The following is a 16,046-nucleotide window of genomic DNA, read 5'->3' as shown; positions in this document are numbered from 1 at the left end:
CCTACATACGCCTTCAACACAGTCCCCTCCTTGAGAAGTGGAGGCTTGGGAAACAATAAGAAATAACACCCCCACAAAAACATAATAATCTCACAGTGGGCAGTGACAAGAGGTGGCAAAGAAGACTCCAACAGTGTAAAGGATAGAAGACTTCCACAAACCATGCAAGAAAAATGGGCCAGATGCTTCTTTTCGAAATAAACTAATATTCGTTTGATCATCCAGCAAACGGTCCCCTGGGGAGTCCCTGAATGGAAGACTATCCCACAGAAGGCCAAGGTGGAAGTAAGGACCACAAGCTAGTGTTAACTGCTGCCTAGGTGACTCCTCCTTATCCAGATAACTATCAAGGAATAGGTGAAAAACAGGTAGAACTGGCCAAGATGTGGGCCAGTTCTCATAGGTGACATAGATTCAGGTTATCAAGAGGGCCTGGGATAAGGTTCTCAAAGGCTTTAAAGTTTTTCAAGTTTGGGCTAAGAAATTCAAACTTTAACCTAAAGATAACAGGACCCAGCAGTTGCAGACGCTCAGCTTGCCACAAATAATAATTTCACACTATCTCAGCAGAAGCAAATGAATAAGTCTGATGAGTAATTGATGAGTTCAGTCAGACTAGGCGCAGGCAAGAGTCTTCAGCACTGAGCTACAGCAATGGACAAAATCTTAAAACTGTTATACTGTTATTCAAGAGCTTAGCTGTATAGTTGTTTTTTTTTTTTTCAAAATTACCTTGTGCTGCAATAATCTATTTCCCATAGGCAGTTAGAAGTACCCTATGTAAGGTATGCTGATAGAAATAAATGCCAAAGACACACACACACTCGTTTCCAGCAAGTACAGCATTGCTACAGATGGGCCCTTGCCCCTTGAAAGGCAGGCAGTATAACACACACTACAGGCACTCTGCACCTTGGATTGGCTCCTGGCTCCTGGCTCCAGTGTGGCCCAGTCTCAATGGTTTCAGGCACTTGGGAAGTGAACCAACAGATGGAAAATCTCCATCTATCTCTCTGTATCTCTCTATTCCTGCTTCTCAAATAAATAAATACCCTCCAAAATTTCTAAAACACGGAATAAGCTACGGGTTTATCTGGAGCAAAGTGTCAGCGCGGATGCAGCTGCTGCTCAGCAATCACATCACTGAGGACGTTCATCCATCCGAAGAGAAAACGCGGGGCACCGACTCGTCACAGTCAGCTGGTCGCAGGGTTTGCAGAAGAGAGCGCAAGACACATAAAAACCCTGGGACAAGTGCAACTTACACGCCAACTATGGATAGAGTTCAGTTATTCTAAAGACAGGGAAGTAAACCACACAGTTATGACAGAGACAGATAAATAAATGTGCTTTTACAACTCGACTGAATTTGAGGTATACTATAAGCTCTCCAGAGAAGGGAAGAGACCAGAGGCATTAGGCAGTTTAGTTGTTGGTCTTCAAGAGACCAAGCCTTAGTTTTCCTCAACGATAGAACACTAACATGTGATTTGAAGACTCACTTAGCCTAGCACTCTGGGTTGCTCATTTGGGTTAAGTGCCTTGGAACCGCATTCATTCAAGGAGGCTAACACCATTGGTTAATACTTATCAAATGTTGATTACTTGCCATGTGAGCTGTTAAATATGCATGATCTCATTTAATTGTCTCAATAACCATAACAATCAGGTTTTACCCACATTTTATCTAGGTGAAATTTAGGCTTTAAAGACTTTATAATGCTAGCCAATACCATATAACTCAAAACCTGGAACTCTCACTGCCTCGATGCCAAGTCAGGCCACTTGATTACAAAGCTCAACACACACCGTCATCAGCTACTCCTCCGTAAATGAAGACAGCAAAGCTGACTTTTCCATTTCCTTATGCTGTCAAGGCATCACCTTCTGAAGCATTTATCTGCATGGTCTATGAGGCAGGGAACAATATGACTTCCACAGAAAGAACAGAGATTGCCAATTTTGAGGGCCAGCAAAAGTTTGGGGTAACTGCTAAGACAAACACTGGTTCAGTCAAGACTGATTATTTCTGAGGAGTAGCATCGTCGGTCACAATCTATTACCCTGGACCCCCTGGCGCAGGGAAACACCAGATGAAGGGAGAGCATGTCTATTCTTGTTGGCATGGCTCAGGCCACATGCGAGCCCTCTGTTCAACAGCACATAAATACCTTTATGATTAAGTCACAAGACCATACACTATCAACTGTTTCACACAAACACACATCCACATACAGACACACACATGCAGCCTCAATATAAATTTTTCATGACAAAAAAGATAACAACTACTCTCAGAAGTTCAAAGTGTAAGGCTAAAATAAGGATTACACACACACACACACACACACACACACACACACACACCCCTTTAGGCTTAATGCAAATGTAGTGTAAAGGCCATAGGACAGCACTGGTACGGAAAAGTCAGGTGGCTCTGGATGACAGGGAGGCCTCTTTGGCTTTCCCCCCCTTTATCTATACACTTTATACCCTCATTGAGATTCGTATGTTCTACAGTACATTAAGAAAAATTTGCGATTCCAAGTTGTAATGAACAATACCCAAATCATTTTTACACAAGTCTAATGTTCTCCAGAATATGACTTGGGGGAAAAATGGACTGTGCAAATAGACTTGACTACTGAATCCCAGTCAGCAAGAAGCGACAGAATCCTACTTGACATCTCACCTACTTTATCTCTCTCTCTTACATAGAGGAACAGGATTCATAGTACATTCTCTTGCAAAACATAGCAGAGACCTCCATATCAAGAACAGCAATTATAAAAAGCCATCATGATAGTTGTCATAGTAACAATGGCTAACACTGTCTGAGGATCTCCTGTGTACCAGACTCTGTTTTCAGTGTGTACACAGATGACCCCATGGAAATGCCCAACCTGTTGGCCAGACACACAAAACGCAATGTCGCTTCCTCCACTCATATTTACCAGCTAGGACACCGGGAGCAGAGAGTCTGTTCGTGGAAATTCCTTTTCTTAAAACATCATCTTTGTTGATGGTAGTGCCTTCCCTGAGTCATCTTGATTCATTAGATCCTCACTACCCTAATGAGGGGAGCGGCCTCTGGCAGACAATGGCCTTGGCAGCTCTCTGGATCTGTTGTCTTCAGGCTTGCACCCAAACTGCTCAAAGCTGGCTCTGCCTTCTGGGCTTTGCTGGGACACACACAGTTCCCTATGACAGCCTGCACACAGCACAGCCAATCTGCCATCTGGGGCGTGGATCATCAATCTGCCATGCTTGACAACCAGCACTGGAGGCAGACAGAACGGGAGCACATGCAGGCGGATCTCGGTGCGTTCTGACTTTAACTTCGGTTCTCGGTGGCACGCACCTGCCAGACCTGAACACACGGAGCAGATGGCCAGAGAGTTCCCAGCAGTGCATTCTGGGCTCTCTGAGTCTCTCTCATCTTCCCACTCATACACACATGGATGCATGTAACCAGTGTTGGCAGGTATTGCTGCCTGGTGTTCCAGTCTTTCTCAGAGAACCAGCCAGGGAACAAACAGATTCAGAGACACTTTCACTTTCAAACAGCAGAATGCTGAAAACTTGCATCAAATAGGGCAGACAGCTACTGGGCTGGGGTGCTTTTTACACATTTCTTCCAGCACCCAAGGAAGTAGCCAGCATCATCATGATCAGATGTTACATCCCAATGTGGTCAACGATGAAACTTTTTATTGACTAGTAAGAAAACTCCTTTTTCCAAAAGGAGTTGCTTTGATTGGTCACACTCAGTTGTCCCATGAGACAGATAACATGGCAGACAACAGCAGAACGACAGGTGAAGAGAGGAGCAGGCTTAGAGCTGAGTTAAACAGAATCAGGCCAAAAACGAGACCATGTGACACGCCAAGTTCAGCCGAATGACCGGCTGGCTTCTTCAACTTCACGACATTGGACTATAAGCGGAAATGCAAAGAAATGCGGAGAAAGTACAGTCTGTAGCGATCAATCTCATCCTTGTGCTGACTCTGAGTTATATCCAATCATCGCAGTTTACCAAAGAGCCCAAGGCCCAGAAAAGCAGGGCCGAGCTTGGGACTTGACTCAGGCCTTTTGTCTTTGACCTGTGTGGCTGTCCTCACTCCCCTCACCTCCCCAGTACACTTAATTTCACTTCTCCATAAAACTGCAGGTCACCAAGGAAGACACCCGGAACGAAGGCCAGGTGTTTGGGGAAGGGCAAGTTCATGATTCCCAGACATGACATGTAAGGCAAAGATAAAAGGCAAAAAAAAAAAAAAAAAAGCATGAACAAAACAAGAGCAAAAGTAAAACCATACCTATTAGCCTACCCACAAAAAGAAAGTGACATGAGCACATTTAAAAATAGAAAAGATAAATCTGGAAACAGCATTCTGAAGTCTGACAGTTCCTTTCTTCCTTTAACCCAACCTACGCACTCTCTCACATATCAAACCCTCTACCTACTGTCTTCCCTGTAGCTCACAGCTCCGACACCTAGCTGCCTGTCTGCTTGCTTACCCAGCAACCACACACGTCTCTGCCTAAACCCTGGACACTGATTTAGATGTACCTCTGTGTGGGGGATGGGGCAGAGGGGAGTCGTGAACCGTGCCATTGAGGACATCTCTGCACGGCCAGATAAAGGTAACCTGCCTGGCAGAATGGCTACTGTATTAGTTTTCTAGCGCTAGCTTCATGAAGCACCACAAGCTGATTTGCTTCAAACCACAGGCGTGTGTACTGCCTCACCATGGCGAAGGGCAATAGCTCAAAGCAGGGGTGGAATCCCTTCTGAGGGCTCTGAAGCGACATCTAGCCCACGCGTTCCCCTAGCTGCTGGTGACAGCCAGGAATCATCTGTGTTTCTTCGCTCCCAAGCTACATCACTGCTTCTCGGCTTCCGTCATCACATGGTTTCCTCCGTGTTGAAGTGCTGCTGTGTCCTCCCCTTTTCTTAGAAGGACATTTGTCCTATTATATTAGGGATCACTGTATCCCAGTATGACCTCATCTGACTAATTACATCTGCAACAATCGTACTTCCAAATAAGGTCACATTCTAAGATCCTACGCGGAGAATTTGAGCATACCTTTCTGGAGTTCATGGTTCAACTCAGAACAGCTGCTTTATGCCAGGTGTGAGAAGCAAGCCACTTCACGTGATCCTGACACTCTTTATGAGGCTGATCAATGGCTAGACTCTCCCCTGACAATGCATACAATCATACAGAGAATGATTTTGCTCTAACCTGAAAACCTGGTGCCACTCACTAGAGACACTGATGCTGCAGGCCCAGGCTGGGAACCAAAGCTTATAAGATAAAATAAAGAGGCCAGCGTGGGGCCTGGCAGTGTGGAGCAGCAGGTTAAGTCACCCGTAAGAGTGCCGGTTTGAATCCCAGCTGCTCTGCTCAGAATCCAGTTCTACATTAACACATCTTAGCAAGCAGAGGAAGATGGACCGCGTCTGAGGATACTGCACCCTTCTGGGAGATGGGCTGGAGTTCTGGGCTCCTGGCCTTGGCCTGGTACGACTGCAATTATTCTGCCCATTGGGGAAGTAGATGGAAGATCCATTCATTCTCTCTTTCCCTCTGTGCGTATGTGTATGTGTGCTTCTTTCCATCTCTCCCTTCCTCTGTCATTCTGCTTGTCAAATAAATACATTTAAAGATTAAAATACAGTTAAGCAAACTGAAGGAAAAAAAATTAAGCCTAACTGAATTAAGGTGCCAGCATTGTCTTAGAGTGGGTTAAGCCACCATTTGCAATGCTGGCATCCCATATCAGAGCGCAAGGTAGAATGCCAACATGCATTCCAAGGGTGGAAAACACAGATGGCTCGCCCTGTACAATCATACTTCCACTCCTCTCCAGCACACACCCTTTGCTGGGGTCATGCTCATCTCACAATCGCCACCTCTCTTCTCCATAGACTGCTATTGCCAGTGAGTTTGCCCGCGCTTCTCTCCCTGCTGGAAATGCTCTTCTCCTGCAGCTCTAATGACATCAAATCGACCCATCTTTCAAAACTGACCTCCAGTCCGATTTCCATGAAGCCATTTCTACCTGAACCCACATGGATGTCTTTCTTCTTTTAACTTGTACTCACAGCATTTATTTTGTTAAAATAGGGCAAGGACTGAAACACACACACATCTTGGGTGGTAGATGGCTCCTTCCTCAAGTACACTGCTTGCATTTTAATTTGAAGCCTGCGGGTACTTCCTGGTCCTTTGGGCCCAGCCTCAAAAAGTATGCTCTTCTTCAAAGGGGGGTTCATTAAAATGCCTGGGGAAAATGCATAATCTACAAACGCATGGGTTTGCTCTCTTCCCATACACCTATTGCTAAAGTCGAAGAAAGAAGCAACCAGAGCATTTCCACCGTGACTCGCCTTGAGATTTCCTTGACTGACCCTCTAGTCTAAACCATGACTATATCCCCCTCTTTGTTATTCCTGAGACACGGTGGTTCAAGTTATCCGTGAACCCTTCTTTTTCCACCTGTTCCCCATGTTCTTTGCTGAACAGTCCTGATTGTCTGAAGTCCTTCCTAGACGCCAGCATGATCGAGCCACTCCTTGTAAAGGCAGTATCCTGTATCAGAACATAACTGAAGTCCCAGCTTCTCTGCTCTGACCCAGTCCCCTGCTAATACACCCTGGAAAGCAGTGAAAGATGACCCAGGTGCGTGGCCCCCTGCCACCCATGTGGGAAAACTGGTTGGAGCGCCAGGGTCTTGGCTTCCGCCTGGCCCAGCTCTGAATACTCTAACCTTCTGGGGAGTGAACCAGCAAATAAAGGATCTCTTTCTTTCTTTGTGTCACTCTGCTTTTCAAATAAATAAAATAAAATGAAAAATTTTTAAAATAAAATACTTTCATGTCCGGCACAGTGGCCTAGTGGCTAAAGTCTTCACCTTGCAGGCTTAGGATCCCATGTGGGTACCGGTTCATGTCCCAGCTGCTACACTTCCCTTCCAGCTTTCCGCTTTTGGCCTGGGAAATCAGTGGATGATAACCCAGGGCCTTGGGAACCTGCACCCACATGGGAGACCCAGGGGAGGCTCCTGGCTCCTGGCTTCAGATAGGCTCAGCTCCAGCCAGTGCAGCTACTTGGGGAGTGAACTAGCATATGGAAGATCTTCCTCTCATTCTCTCCTTCACTCTGTGAATCTGACTTTCCAATAAAAATAAATAAATCTAAAAAAAAAAAAAAAACTCTTTCTTATCATGCAGTATTTTTCAAAGTGAGGTTATGGAGCACCTGTACTACAATTATCTGAGGCGCATGTAATAAGCACGGACTCCCGAATTCCACTCTAAGTGCAGTGAGCCAGCATTTAGAGCAAGAAAGGCATCATTTGTGTTGCTCACGGGTTTTCCAGGGGAGGCTTGGCTAGAGCAGAGGGCAAGGAGTCGGAGAATTTCCTAGGGCCCATTCCACCTTCCCATCAACGGTCAGCACAGAGTCTCTTCTTCACAGCCTGTCTTCAAATACTCAAGACATCTCCAACCCTTCCCTACTTAATACTCAATAATCCGTGCTATTTAAGCCATTTTTTCCAGAGAGGGTTCCAACTTGGGCACTCTCTTCTGGGTCCTCTGCTGCTTCCCAGTGCCCCTTCCAAAATACAGTGTCCAAAGATGATACAGTCCTCATGATGTGCTGGGCAGAGTGGGGGGAGAGTTTTAATGTTTTTACCATACACTCACAACCAAAACTCCTGCCAACAGGTAACAGACTGCCCAATTTCACCTAGACCAGCCAGCAGTATTATCATTTTCATAAAACTTTGCCAATTTTGTAAGCATGTGATCTTGGCTCCTTGTGGGTGCCTTTCTTCACATTTTTCAAATGTATACTGAGAACTGCTAGTCCTTTGTAGTATCACTTTATTTTGTTTCAATGAACTATATCCTTCCATGGTGCGAAATGAGTCTTTTTCCTGCATTATCATCAGTTCCTTAACACAACCTTCCCCCAACTTTACAGGTGAAGGAATGTTGCTTGAAGGAATTTAAGGAACCACAGTCAGCTCGTCAGCTAATTTATTATTTCTTCGATCACCACTTTTTGAGAGCAAGCTATTTCCCAGCCAGCTACTTTGCCAAATGTGTTAATACCGCCATTTCCCTGGAACAAAATCATGAGGAAGGGTTCGGCACAATAACATAATGGTTGAGTCCTTGCCTTGAATGCACCAGGATCCCATATGGGCACCAGTTCTAATCCCAGAGGCTCCACTTCCCATCCGGCTCCCTGCTTGTGGCCTGGGAAAGCAGTGGAGGACGGCCCAAAGCCTTGCGAACCTGCACCTGTGTGGCAGACCCAGAAGAAGCTCCTGGCTCCTGGCTTCGGATCGGCACAGCTCCAGCTGTTGCAGCCACTTGGAGAGTGAACCATCAGACAGAAGATCTTCCTCTCTGCCTCTCCTCCTCTCTGTGTATCTGCCTTTCCATTAAAAAATCTTTTTTAAAAAATCATGAGGAAGGTTCAGAAGGACTCTAGGAAATTTCAGAGCTTGATTTCTTCCCATTTCTGTCAAAAACTGCCTTAACTTTTTTTTTTTTTTAATTCTGGCCTTTTTGTAAGAGGGACCAAGTAATCATGATTGGGTGGGTAGAATGGTACTCACCCATACAGGTTTCAAGAGGATGTACAGTTCTACTCATACATTTGTCAACAGAGATGAATACATGGCGGACTCAAAAAAAGGGCCAGAAAAGGATCAAAGTGGGCAACTTTGAAATAGACAAAACCTTTACAAATCATTATCCATTCACTGGCAACAGGACCAGTAGGAAATGTTCAAAAGTATACACCCAAGAAAGAGAGGCTTTCATGTTTTCCATTTTAGATTATCTAATATCCCAAGACCAGTGTTTATGCAATTAACTAAGACCCAAATGTTAATTCATTATTTATAGCATTTTAGTCCAAACAGCTGAGCTTCTCACGGATTTAGTTAATTTAATCAAATTCCATGCAATTACGCTTTAATTAAAAATACATATGCATAAAGTTGAAATGCTGTTATTTGAATCAATTGAATTTAAAACCATATTAGGAGAAATTCAAATGACTAATTAGAGATCAAATTTAGGAGCGAAATTTAAAATCATTTGGTGTTATTCTCCCTTTGTGCATAGAAGGAGGCCAACATTCAGCGATTCTGAGCCCTTAACATCACTGAGCACAAACATTGGGATTCAAATCCGGAGCCTGCTCAGTGCGGCAATTCCTGAACTGTGCCTACCCCGACTCAGACAGACCATGCTCCTCCCAGGACTCTCAGAGGCTTGCCAGAGTCTGTAAACTAGAGATCAAAACAACAGAAGCAATAAAAAAACCTCGTGATTTTTGGACTCTGCGATTCCAGGAAGCAAGAACATTGGGGAATTTTTCCATCCCACAAGGACAAGCTCATTCAAACGTCCTTGTGGAAATTCAGGCCCAGTGGCCCCCTCTGCCTTCAGACCCAGAGGCCCAGAGCTGGAGGACACACTCACTGCAAATCGGACTTGGCAGTTCTCTTCCCCCAGGTAGCAGAGGTCTCCTGAGACGTTGGTCTCCAGCCACAGGTGCTCTCCGTTCACAGCATTCTCCTGCAAGGAAAAGAGCCACCTGGCTTCAGTTTTCTTTCCAGGGAGAAAAGCGAAAATTTTCAGACTTCACTATGGGATGTGATGGTTTGTGAACCTTCAATGCACGGCTCAAGTTGATTTTTGCCAAAGCTACAGAAACACAAGAGGCTGTATGGGAAGACTGCTGGAGAAGAACTAAAGTTGACATTAGGTTTATAGCTGCTTTATCTATGGATGTCATCATTTATCAAACATACATTCAGCAAAGAAGCAAAACCATCCCTAAATGGCTCAGTGTAAAATCTCACTTATCCAGGGCCAACATGGCAAATTCTGTAAGAACTGAGACTAAAATTCTATTAACATTTGTCTTTGCTTTGTGAGCTAACATAAAAGGAAATGAGGACCAGTGTTGTGACACAGAAAGTTGCTGCTTTTAATGCTCACATCCCAAATCAGAGCTGCTCCACTTCTGATCGAGCTAATGCACCTGGAAAAGCAGTGGAAGATGACCCAAGTGTTTGTACCCCTGACACACAAGGGGGAGACCGCGTTGGGGTTCTGAGTGTTTCGTTTTAGCCCAAACCAGCCCCGGGCACTGCAATCTTTTCGGGAGCACATTAGCAGATGGGCCATCTCTGCATCTTTATCTGCCTCTCTGCTCCAAGTTCCCCACCTCCCCCAGCCCAGGACTTTTCACATAAATAAATCCTTAAACAATAATTTAAAAGGACAATGATCTATTAAAGTTCTTTAAGTCAAAATTTTCAAAAACACATTTCCTTTAGTAACAAGGACATTGTACTTTAAGGGCAGAGACCTCTTGAAAACTTTTAGTTGAGGTTCCTGGTACTCAACACACAGCAAGTATTCAGGGATTCAAACACTTGAATAACTCAGTAAGGCCTGAACTCAAATTCCTTAAAATGAATAATTTCTTTAGTTATAAACTAAATTTAGAGTCTACGACTTGCTACATACTAGCTGTGTGTATTGAGACCTCTCTCACATCCTTAAAACTTATGAGTAAAATCATAAAAACAGTGTGTCTTCCTCAAAGAATGTCAGTGATGTTTAAATATGAAGGTCATAAGGTTCAATTCTGGGGATACAATGAGAAGTTCATAGATCTTTATGACAGTTTATATCATGACTGATGTTGAGATTCTAGGGTCAAAATTTCTAGCCATTTGGCAAAAGAGTTTCCTTTTCTGAGACACAATTAGGTCCTACTTCCAAGGCTCCCTTGTAATTAAACATGGTCATGTGATCAAGTTTCAACTAAGGAACACCAGCAGAAGTTTCAGACTTGATGTGTTAAATATTTCCACATGCATTCCTTCAATACTGGCTGATTGGGGAACAGCTGACTTGGGCAGCCTGCTGCTAAGATGTCAGTATGGATGACTGAATACACGAGAAAGGGAATGACACCCCACCCAACTGCCTGGAATAGCAGTGCAGCATTTTATACGGGTGAAAACCAACCTCCATTCAACTGAGGCCTATTGCAGCCTGGTTTGTCCCCACGAACACAGGTCTCTTCTCTGCTCTTATTTTGGTCTGCGTTTTCTTTCACCGCACATACCAAATACAACCTTCCATGCTCTTCTGTGGACAGCATGCATTTCTGTGAGATCTGGTTTCTTCTCTGCACTCTGAATTCTGAAAGCCTCCTGATTGGGTTTACACTGATATAAACTGCATGTCTCTAACACACAGCTGTGTCTGAGCTTCTCCCTTGCACAGAGAACTCAGAGAATGAGCTGAATTCACAAGCTAAAACCCCAAATCTCTAACAACTGGGCCTTCCATTAATAATGCCAATCTCTTCATGCTCCATCTCTCTTATTTACCCTCAGCAATTTGGCTATCATTATTCTTCTTTAAATAGAACCTTCATGTTCCGTTGATGGTGTCACATTTGGTTCATTCACTGTTCCCACCTGGAAACACCTTTCTTCTTCTCTACACATCCACCCTGATGTAGCATCTCAAACAGCATATAACTCGATGACTGCCCACCTGTGCTAAGCAACAAAACAACTCTCCTACTGCTAAGTGAGGGTAATATTTCACCCATCCTTCAGAGCGCTGCAACAAGTCCCAATAGCTGTGCACGTATTGGATAGACTTAAATGAATAGCTCTATTTCTTAAAGAGAGAAATTTATCCAGAGAAACATAACTGTGGACTTACACATATAAGTATGATTTCTTGCTCCAGTTCTCTGGAAATCTTGGTTAAGGGTCGTAAGTAAAAACAAAGACATGAGTGGTATGGTACAGATCGAATTGTGCTTACAGAGACTGCACTCATACCAGAAGTAAACAGTCCATGCAACATGAGGACAGGCCCTGTCTTGAAACAATAAAAACAATAAATATGTATGCTATGTAAATGTCCTCGTAAAAGGTCAAATGTGTGGCTTGCCTCCCTTGGTACAGATTTGGATGGTTTACATGTTGTGCATAGTATGCTTGTGGCTACAAAGTACCTGAAATGTGGTTAGTAATAACCCAGAGGTGCTGTCAATAAAGAGATTCGGTGTGAAAAAAAAAAGAGAGTACTGAGTTTCATATTGAGTTTATGTTCATACACTTGATGAAAGAAATATGGTTGAAAAATATCTTTAGCTCTTTGTTTTTACTGCTTTTAATTCGGCTGTAAGAAAATGCATAACTACTTTACAGCTCGTGGCTGTTGTTATTGCAATCATTTGCCGGGAGGGAAAAAAACAAATAGAGACACTCGTGCCAAACCTGTGAAGCTCTAGGATGCCATTTCTCTAGGTATCTAGTGTAATTTATTCTTAAATCTCTTCAGATTCAAAAAACAAAGGAATACTGCGGCCCATGAAATCATGATAGGTTTGTCCCCTTGCTGCCAACGCTGGCCAGGGCCAGTACTGTCAGTGCTGGATAGTGGATAGTTTCTCACGCTCTGCTTACAATTCTGCTGTAAGACAGGAGTGGAGAGAGATGCAGGGGAGACTGCTGATGACAACACCCCAATGTGATGAAGAGAGAGGACCCAAAACGTGGAAAGAATGTCCAGATCTCCTAGGATTAGAGAACACACACACACACACACACACATGCACACATATGCACGTACACACTGCTGCTTCTCCTGGCTTTTCATTCAAGGTTTCTAAAGATATGCTGACCTACTTTCCTAACCCAGTTCAAACCAATCCCATGTGGAGATTCTAGTTCCCTAATCTTGTCCTTGCACCAAACTGTGAAGCACTTTCCTGACTGCATAGGAAAAAGCACTTCTTTTCTTAGCATCATCAACTACAGGAAAGGAAAGGGGGTCTGGGTTGAGAATCTGGTTTGGTTTGTGTTGTCATTCTGTTTTCCACAGCTCACAGGATTGGAGGAAGTGATCCAAAGAACTGAAATTAGTGATGCTGAGTTTAAAATCCTTTGTGAATGAGCTGGGTGGCTTTTGCACCTATCCTGGGTGTTGTTTTAGGCAGTGGTACTAAAAAGAAACACAAAAGAGGTGAAGTGCCTGGAATCTTGAATCACTTCATCAGACTCTTACGCCCCAGTCACTCTACAAGCAGACTCTTGCTCAAAGTCAGCACCCTTGCTCCAATCCTAAAACCAGCCCAGTCTCCCTTCCAGGGGATGAATATGACATTCAAGAGAAAACACACACTATGCATGAGTAACCCTCTTGCAAAGTAGCAAACTCCCCCTGAAGCATGAAGTTGAGAGACAGACCAGGCAACCAAGGTGTTTTATCTTTGGGTGTATTACTTCCTTCACTTCTATTAATTTAGTTTAACTCATCCCCCATCCCAAATTAGCTTAGCTGACATGCAGCACACAGGATTGGAGGGAGCAGCCTTTGCAGGCTGTCACTGTAAGATGGCTACAGAACGCTATTGGAAAGAATGGGAGACTCCAACAACTGTGTGTGCTCTAAGATCTAGTATAATGCATTGTTTTAGGAAGGAAATTTCTAAAGCATTGGGATTAAAATAGCATGAATCCATTTATTTTTCAAGGATGTCTAATCGAGCCTTTCAGGAATGGCAGATTAGCTGAATGCTTGTCAGCTCCCAGTGCCTGTCAACTCCCGGTGACATGTCCCCTTCTCGCTGACTGAGCAGAAAAGCTGTAATCAGTTCATCCCCTGACATCAGTAACAGGCGCTACTGGGCCTGTGATTCCATGCTCTCCAGCGTGAAGAGGAACCAAGTAGAAGACCCTGTACATCTCTTCAAGTAGCCTGAAATCTAAGGTTCTAGAATGGAAATGTCAAATTAGCTTCCCTAATTTATTTCTAAGGTTAGTTAGACAACACACTATGGGTAGCAGTACTGTGAGAAACCAGCATTGTGGCCGACTGGGTTAAGTCACCGTGCAGGACATATGTATCCATTATTAGAGTGCTACTTAGGGTGCTGGCTGCTTTGCTTCCAACCTAGCTTTATAGAAAACAGTATCCACACTGAGTTGAGCCCAGTTGTCCACTGTTAACAACAGAAGATCCGGATGCCACCATTAAGACTGATTTAGACACTGTCTATTCTTCACCATGAAGGATCCTATGCTGAGTAGGCAAAGGGGACAGGCCTGTACACACGTGGCAAGACCAAACACAAACAACCGTCCAGGGAATAAGACCAGGCACATGGGCACGGGATCCTAAACGTCTTCAAAAATCATCTAATTGAACCCCAGAAGGAGAGATTTGGGTGTGTGAGGAATGAGCCAGAAGTAAGACAGTGTTCTCAACAAACAGATAAACAGGAATCTGAAACAGAGCCCTAGAAGGAAAGAAAAGTTTGCATGCTTGGAGCATGAAACCTGGTGCCTACCAAGATCTCCAGGTGTCTGAAGATGAGTCATTAAATTAGCACTCACTTGTGCCTCAGGCTGACCACATAAGCAGACCACTACTCAGAGCTCTTTGCAAAAAGATACTCAGGAATAGTTGTATCCTTTCAGATGACATCAGCACATATGCAAGAATCAGAACGGGGTGCTGCTGAGATGCCAAGTTCTCAATGACTTCGCTTGGAAGGCAGCCATGCTCACCCCTGTACTGCCCATGCTGTTCACACCTACTTACCTTGCCATGATCCCCAACCTCCTGAGCCAAACTGTTAGGAAGGAAACAGAATTTCAACCCAAGAGTCAGAGAGGGGGACAGACAGAACAGGGGACAGCGTGTTCCACCCCTGGGCCGCCCTGCAGATGCATCGCTTAATAGGACAGGGCCTTCACCAATGGCAAAAAGTCAGAGTTCCTTTTTTTTTTTTTTCTAATTTCTATCACCCACTTCCTTATTTAAGAGACTCTTAACAAGATTCCAAGCCTAAGCTGTGCTCAACTAACAGTAACAGACCAAATAAGCAAAGATGACTCATTTCAGCTCACTCATTGTGGACTGGTGGAGGAACATACATCATCACCTTGATTTTCCACAGGGAATCCAACAAGGGAGTGGAGAGGAGCGGGGAAGTAGAGAGGGTTTGAGCAGAATTCTCCCTCCTCTTTTAAGTGGAGAAGAAAGACATTTCTGATTTGGCTCCCGGAATAGAAAAGCCAATTAGAGCGATGACAATGAAATTATTGAAAAGTACATTTTCAAGAAGAGCCAAGAGATTTACCAAGAGCAAATAATCTAAGAATTAGCAATAAAAAAGTCAAGGAAAAAACATTTTTTTTTAATTTATACTGAAAAGGCAATTTACAGAGAGAAGGAGAGACAGAGAGATATACCAACTGCTGGTTCACTCCCCAGATGGCCACAATTGCTAAAGCTGAGCTGGTCTCTGAAGCCCAGAACAAGGAGCCAGGAGCTTCCTCCGGATCACCCACATGAGTATAGGGTCCCAAGGCTTTGGGCCACCCTCTGCTGATTTCCCAGGCCACAAGCAGGCAGCTGGATGTGAAGTACAGCAGCTGGGACAGGAACTGGTGCCCATACTGGGTACCAGCAGTTGCAGGTAGAGAATTACTAAACTGAGCCATCACGTCAGCCCCAAGTAAATACTTTTATCCACCTGCTTCTGTCTCTCACCTCATCCCAGTGTTTCACATGAGTGTCATAAGAGTGGAAGATTGGGCACAGTTTAGCCTCTGTTGGCTCACACCAATATTAGCAAACCATTTTTTGGTTGGTTTCCTCATAGCACTTTGTGACCTCAGAACTCTAAATAAGCCTTCGTAAGGAGTGTTCTTAGGAAAAGCTCTCCAAGTTTCCTCCACGGTTCATTAGATATTCCCAATGTGTGTCCTGCCATGGCGTGGTTTCAACAGACAAGCATGTCAGGGTGCCCACAGTCACAGAGGAGGGAAGGCAGAGAAGAATACAAGCAGAGTCTGCAGTAGGTTCTATTTGTTCTTTCTCCCCTTTGGCACATCACAGCCTCTCCCCGCACCCCCCCCCCACTAGCCAAAAATACCATTTTGATGAAACTTATTAGAGT

The 16,046-nt window shown here is 44.3% G+C and overlaps 1 protein-coding gene across 2 annotated transcripts in view; it reads right to left on the bottom strand.

Moving 5' to 3' along the window:
• DGKI (diacylglycerol kinase iota) overlaps positions 1–16,046 on the bottom strand; it is a 368,375-nt gene that overhangs the window by 201,512 nt on the left and 150,817 nt on the right. For both annotated transcript variants that reach the window (XM_041002016.1, XM_041002017.1), the window contains exon 3: positions 9,518–9,613. In XM_041002016.1, coding sequence (XP_040857950.1) covers positions 9,518–9,613 — 96 coding nt within the window. The remainder of the gene's footprint in view (positions 1–9,517; positions 9,614–16,046) is intronic.

The sequence above is a fragment of the Ochotona curzoniae genome, unplaced genomic scaffold (genome assembly GCF_017591425.1).
Source record: "Ochotona curzoniae isolate NIBS_2020 unplaced genomic scaffold, NIBS_Ocur_1.0 scaffold_2476, whole genome shotgun sequence".
NCBI classification, from domain to species: Eukaryota; Metazoa; Chordata; class Mammalia; order Lagomorpha; family Ochotonidae; genus Ochotona; species Ochotona curzoniae.
Note: the sequence above shows the minus strand (reverse complement) of the source record. Positions and strands in the feature narration are given on the sequence as shown.